This window comes from Cynoglossus semilaevis, chromosome 1, assembly GCF_000523025.1.
Source record: "Cynoglossus semilaevis isolate Cse_v1.0 chromosome 1, Cse_v1.0, whole genome shotgun sequence".
Lineage (NCBI taxonomy): Eukaryota > Metazoa > Chordata > Actinopteri > Pleuronectiformes > Cynoglossidae > Cynoglossus > Cynoglossus semilaevis.
Window position 1 is genome coordinate 8847895 of NC_024307.1, and position 7188 is coordinate 8855082.

The 7188-nt window shown below is 40.1% G+C and overlaps 1 protein-coding gene across 2 annotated transcripts in view; it reads left to right on the top strand.

Moving 5' to 3' along the window:
- LOC103377973 (unconventional myosin-VI-like) overlaps positions 1 to 7188 on the top strand; it is a 40509-nt gene that overhangs the window by 26073 nt on the left and 7248 nt on the right. For both annotated transcript variants that reach the window (XM_025054792.1, XM_008308984.3), the window contains exon 28: positions 2854 to 3014. In XM_025054792.1, coding sequence (XP_024910560.1) covers positions 2854 to 3014 — 161 coding nt within the window. The remainder of the gene's footprint in view (positions 1 to 2853; positions 3015 to 7188) is intronic.

Below are 7188 nucleotides of genomic sequence, written 5' to 3' on the forward strand. Positions count from 1 at the left end.
CGCCATGGCTCTAACGTGTGAATTATATTTTTTAATCAAGTCTTGCGTGTGAGAGCTACAGTATGAATACAGTAGATCAAGTCGTTTACGTCACCAGAGACACGTGAATGTCAGGGCTGGACACACTGGGTCGAATAATGGTAGAATTAAAAAAAAGAAAAACTGTCTTATCAGATTATTTACTATCATCGTCCTTCATCTGCTAAAGCTCCACCGAACACCTGAAGGTAACAATTCTGACACAACTAAGCCACAATTCCTCAGAGACAAAATCACATTAAGGAAAATACAACATGCTAGCGTGAGCCGACTGCTAATGTCTTTCTCAACAACAGAAAAAGCTTAGTTTTCTCTGATATTAAAAAAGCATATAAATGAAAAAGCTTAAAAGTTGCAGAAGAACTAGTTTCTTTTTTTTTTTTTCTTTCTTCGAAACTGAAACTTAAATAACAAGCTTTGCTAAAGCTAGCAAAAACAGTACACAACTCTTCAACCAGGAACACAAGTATGTTACAGTATCGGTCTAAAGAAACTTAAAATAAAAATTGGCCGTGACAGTTGAGGGGCAGTCGTTCATAACACGTTTTGTCATTAAGATTTTACACCAGCTTAACAAACCACTTTCTGAGTGCAGTCATTGATCCCTTTACTCACATTACGCTCTGCTGTCTTCAAGTTGAGTTGGAGGTCGAAGGGAAGGTGAACGGTGACATCTGACGGTTTCTTCTTTAAGGTAAAAGTCCAAACTTATGCTCAGTGTCAGAGGAGGAAGCCGGTCCTCTGAGACAGGGGAAGACTGGCAACAACGATGTCCTCTTAATGTTGGTCTTCCTCAGGGAGAGTGAGGACAGCTGCAGCTGCAGTATGTTTATTAGGAGCGTAGGTGGGTCAGGTTAAGTTTGAGACTTCTTGTCCAGTGCATTAGCTCCTGCCTCAAATGCCCTCTACTGGTCAAGTTAGTCCTGAAGAGACAGGTTAGTAGATGAGGAGTCATTTCAGGTGGACAGTGTTCTGACAGGTTCTGGTGTCTGCTGTGGTTGGCTGAAGCAGTTGTTAAAACTGGTGAAAGCGTGTGCTGCTGATGCCTTGGACTCCAGGCAGGTCTGACTTCCTCCAGTGTTGAAGACCAGTCAGGTTAAAGTCAGTCAGGCCGACAGGGGACTGGTGTTTTAGGACGTTCTGAAAGACTTTGGTGCTTTTTGTTCTTGTTGGTACGATGAGTAGCTAACATTACCCAGGTAGGCACAATAAATAAGGTGACAGTTGGGGGCAGAGCCCAGCAAAAGCTGTCTGAATGAGGAAGACTAAAATATCAGTTTGGTGACTGATTAGAAGCAGCTGAGAACAGAGGGGAGTGGGCGTGGCCAGCAGAATGAGTGCAGAAGAAGAGTCAGGTAGACAGTAAAATGTGGAGTGGACTCTACAACAGGCCTCGTTTCCACATAGTGTTAATTATCTAGTTACTTTATTTCAAAAACAATTTCTCCAGCTGTCCATCAAACTAATAACGATGGCCCGGGGACCAGGAGATTCCTAATGGTCTGAATGCAACATGTATTTATTCACTCAGTATCATTTGCATTCTGGAGATTTCTTTCTTTTAGCAGCGAGGGTTTTTTACATCAGACTGTTAGTGGCCACGCCCCCGGAGACTCTTTGTTGTTTATCCCTCGCTCCGAGTCATTGAAGAAAAGTTTCTGAAGACGTCTGCTGTTCCGTCAGTGGCGTCTTCTGCCGTGTCAAAGGTTAACGTGTCACTGTGTTTTCACTGAACTTACTGAGATAAAACACAGATCAGCCACAAAAGTGAATATTTTCAGTTAAAGGAACTCGGTATCATTATCAAACAGATTGCGTTTTTCTTTTCTTTTTCTTTTTTTTTTTTGAGCTAATATTTCAGTCTGCTCATGTTTCACAGTCAAGGTATAAATTATATATTTAACCAGAAAGATATTCATATTTATAAGTCTGCAGAGAAAATGGGCCTCCAGGGAACGATTTCTGTTCACAGATATGCAAATACACTGAATATGCAGTTATACTTATATTCTTTGACTAATCCAGTTTTCATACATTCATTATATAATATTCTGCCTCCGTGCTTCCCTGTGTACAGTGTGTGGTGTAATTGTTTTCTGATTGGTGTTGTCCATCATAAAAAGAAAATATTTGGGTTACAAATATGGGTCAGATTTATTGACCAGACCAGAATAGCTGTTGTTCTGCTCTTAAGACAAACGATCAGGAAGAGTTTACGCTGGTCTCAAGTTATTGGCCTCGTTAATTTTCTATCGCGCTCTGTATCCGATCAGATTTGATAGATTTAGTTTAGTAAACAGGTGAGGGGGCTAGAGGGGCGCAGAGGTAGGACTCCATGTTTGATTCCACTGTGCCTTAGAATCGGCGTCGTCTGAAAAAACAAGCCAAGAAGAGATTCTTGATGTCAGATATTTAGCATGAAGCAAGCTAACTTAGTGACGACAGCGATGCCTTATCTGTCCTAGGAAAACACAGACGGCTTTCTATCCACAACCAAATCTATCAGTGTATCTAAAGCAAATGACTTGCACCTACCACATTGGGCCACATGGGCGTGACATCATCCTGTATTTGAATGCTAAATGGTTAATTTAAAGTTTGCTGAGTTAATAAATAAATAATAATAATTTAAAATATTTAATAATAGAGTTTGTTTTTCAGAGCAAATATGAAATGAAACAGACTGACAACATAGAGACAGTAACAGTAACTTACAGTACCAAGTCTACTTTGTCACAGGATTCATGTCTGTTTGAGAAACACACACTCACACCGACTGTAGTAGAAATGCTGTGGCTCGTGTGGCTTTTACAGGCAGAGCTGGATATCCAGCTGGCTCTGGAGCGTGAGGAGCAGGTCCAGAGAACGACCGTCCTGGAGCAGGAGAGGAGGGACAGAGAGTTGGCCATGAGAATCGCCCAGAGTGAAGCGGAGCTGATCACAGAGGAGAGCCAGCTGGACGCAAGCCTGCGCAGGTACTGTGCAGAACGTGTACCACCTCGTACATATTACTTACTCAATCTAGTACTTTCCACCTTCCTGTTCCTGCCTTGACGTTTGCTGTCTATTTCCCAGTTCTGAGTCTTTTTCAGATCTTCCTATTTCAACATCTTCTGCCAGAGCCATGTAAGACACCGGTGTAGGTTCATGTGGTTGACCACGTAGGGCGACCACATGGTGCAAATACACAAATACAAACTGTGAAGTATTTTTTACAACTGTATTCAAAAAAATATATTAAAAGCAATTACATTTTACATGAATCAAAACTTAACTAATTTACCTTTAAAAGACAATTTTGGTAAATAACCACCAGAAAAGTTAATTAACCAAGTCTCTATTCTAGAGACAATTGAATTTTTTGTGTACCGAATTGTTCCATTATTACAGTAGTTTAAAATATGAATTTTAAACAAATTTACACTTTAAAAATATAATGCGAATTGTTCCATTATTATAGTAGTTTAAAATATGAATTTTAAAAAACAAATTTACACTTTAAAAATATAATTTAACATGCTTTAACATTTTTTTGTAACTTTTAAAAAACACACCATCAACATCTTTTTTCCTTAAAAGAAATAAATATAATAAATATTCTACCCTTTGTATTAAATTGTATTAAATGAATTTTAAAATTTAAAATTTAATTTAAAAAATCTTTTTTCCTTAAAAGAAAAAAAATATTCTACCCTTTGTATTAAATGAATTTTAATTTTAAAATTTAAAATTTTTTTAAAAACAAATCCACATTTTTGAAAAATTCACTATATTTTTGAAGGCAAATTATTATATATCTAAACTTCACATTTTGCAAAAACAAAAATTACAAGGTGCAAAAAAAATATTTCCCGTAACTTGTAACTGTGTTTTGCACTAATTGGCCACCGTGCCCTTATCCAAACATCCCTCAGCTTCTCCCTTCACTCACTGTCTGCCTTCACCTTCTATCGTGGTCCACAATCTTTCAGCTGCTTCAGATAAGGACTATATGACACCAGCAACACAAAGTCACCAGAGGGAAACTGTCACGTTAGAAAGAAAAATATCAGCCATCACATTAGGCAGCGGTTATTTGACAGTGTGTGAGAGGAATTTTAAAATGCTCTATAATGTGTGTTCACTCAGAGGGACAGACTGGCACAGTAAATAAGACCAGGCTGAAAACATGCTGTGGGATCTGGTTACGTCTTCATTGTCTGTGAGTTTGCAGCTTTAAAAGCTCCTCTGTATCTTTACAGAGCTGGTTTAAAAAAAACCCGTCAGTGTAAGATCTGTCGTCCAGGTCATCTTATCCAAAGCAGTTACATCCAGGTCAGCTGCACTGGTATTTAGGCCACATTTACTCAGCTGCGATACGACTGCGGAGTCTCCGGATGCGGCGCGTTCTTGTTCCGTTTGCACACAGCCGGCCGAAGAAAATTCAGTGTGTAATCGAGCCACTGAATACGACTGTGGTCCCTGTAGTACGTACGCTTGGCCTGTGTGTGATGCTGTGTTAACGCCGCTTTACTGCTCAAGATCGAAGTGCAAAAGTGGAATCATAAGCTGTGGCCAAATTAGCCTCTCTAGGACAGAGGTAGCCTGGCAGCCGCCATGGTTGTCATTGTGTGGGATTGGGTAGTGGTAACTGGGTTGAAAGGTTACAGAGAGGCTGACCACATCGACTGACCTTGTTCCGTTCAAACTTGTCCCTCTCTCCGTCCCCTCAATACTCCCAATGGGTCTCAACAAAAGGCTGAATCTGTGCTACTGCAGTCGTACTGTGGCCGTGTAAACGTGGCCTTAGCCTCGGAGTGGCTGAATACCTCAAACGACTTCCTGTCTTGTCATAAAACAAAGGATGTGACCACATTCAATACCAAGAAAGAAGGTTGTGATCACAAGGATTGAGGTGTGATTTGCGGGTTGTTGGAGACCAACAGGACGTTGGTAACTATTGAGGGGCAAACCTGACTACGTGCCCCTTGGCAACAGTGCCTTTGTTTTACTTCAAACGTCCCACGTTTCTGGTTTTCGGCTACTCCGCGGCTAAATACCAGAGTTTTCCCTGCGGTCTGTTAGAACTGAAGAAGCCTCTTAGATGAGGTGAAATGTCTTCAATAAAAACTAAACCAGTTGCTGTCGATGTAACTGCTTGATTAAATATTTCTCACTCTTTTCTCCTTCATTTTTGTTCGCATGATAATCACGAGCTTTTATTCGGTTTTGTTTTAACGCCTCCGAGAAAATCTGTCACTTTTGGGATAAAAGACACATTTTCTTTACTCTGTGCTGCTAAGAGTAAACTGCAGCTTTTATTCGGTTTTGTTTTATCGCCTCCGAGAAAATCTTTCACTTTTGGGATAAAAGACAGGTTTTTTTTTTTACTCTGTGCTGCTAAGAGTAAACTGTGCTGACTCACAGGTGTGCAGACAGACAGGCAGACAGACAGACAGACAGGGCTGAGTTAACAAACCATGCAGAGCCGCAAGAAGACGAGTCCTCCAGAGTGTTTGATAAAGTCCACCCGTCCACCTCAATGTTCTTTCTCAAAAAGACAAAAACAACCGCTTTGAAATAATCAGTAACAACAATTCATCTTCAACCATTTGGCCTCATGACACTCAAAAAAAATCCATCCCACACACTGTAGGTACAAAAAGGCTGAGCACGTCAGCCGCTACAGTACGCAGGCTTTTTGGCATGTTTTTTTTTTGTTTTTCATCAAAATATGGCAGCAATGGCAGAGAGTTTGAGAGAAGGTTGTGTCTCCACTGCACCATACGCTGATGACACACTGATGTTCAGGTCTAGACATCATAACAAAACGCAGTAATCTGTTTTGCAGAGTATTTTGTCCTTTGTGAAAACAAGGGGAAATGTTTCGCCTTAACAGCTGTTCCCATTTCTACCCATAATTTAATTTACTGTGAGAGTTCACATTCTGACTTAATACTTCACTTATTTCACTTTATGGCTAAGAATTAAACTTGTCTCTACAAAGTGCCTTTTGGTGCTTCAGGTAGCACTGAGGATTTACGTACATTTGCAGTTACTGATACTGGCTGCTAATCCTAATATTACATGCTCTTAATCCTAACAGTGTTTTGGGTGAGAGTTGGTAAATGTTTAGCATTTAGCTCCTCTTCTATTAGCCCTCAAAGGAGGGTTTGACACAGTTTAAAAACCTTTGATAATGTGTTGGTGAAAGTAAGGGACAACATGAGTGTTTAATTAAAAAGGCAGCCTGTGGCCTAGTGGTTAATGGGTTTTGCCATCAGAGGTGCAGGTTCAAATCCTGCCCCAGACTGTCGTGTCCCACGCTCTGGTGTAGTCTAATCTGTATGTAGTATATGTACTGCATATGTACTGTAGGGCAGTGTTTCCCAAACTTCTTTTTCTGGGGACTCATATTTTAAAAGTCACAAACTTTCGTGACCCAAGTCAATAGACATTATTCGTAAACTCCTGGGAAACATGAGGCGAGTCTCTTGTGACCCATCTGAGGGTCACGACCCAGTCTTTGGGAAACAATGCTGTGGGGTATACAGTACATCTTGTGACAGTAGCTAGTTGAGGTGACAATACTTTACTGCGTAAATTAAGCACTGAGCACCCAGGGTCAGTAGAGCTGGACACTTATAAAAAACACACAAAAATAACAACAACAAATTAAAAAAAAAAAAAACACGGACTGAATGAGACCAGAGTTGCATGTATAAGATACACAAAAATGATCAATTATTAACATATATGCTTACCTACAAATACTTATATGGAGTTCATATATTTATAAACGTGAACTGCAATTTGAAATATATACCAGCTACGTTCTTGTCTCATCTTACGCTACAATTTTGTTGCATAACACAAAAAAATAACACAAACTGAACTTACAACGATAGTCAGTGGCAGAGGTTTCATCGTCATCATCATCGTAAGTGTCTGTGTTCAACTGGTAACAACTCGTTAAATAAAAAAAATACAAACGAAGGGCAGAATCCCTGAGCGTCACCACAGGGTCTTTAAACGTGGGTTGTTCTCTCATATGGTTTCACCTCTGTGGGAAATTCTTCCAGAAAGCACCTTTACAGTTCATCAAAACCTGAGACACGTTGACGTTTCCCTCTGACTCTCGGTTGCTCTGGGTTGAAAGCCAGAACCGCT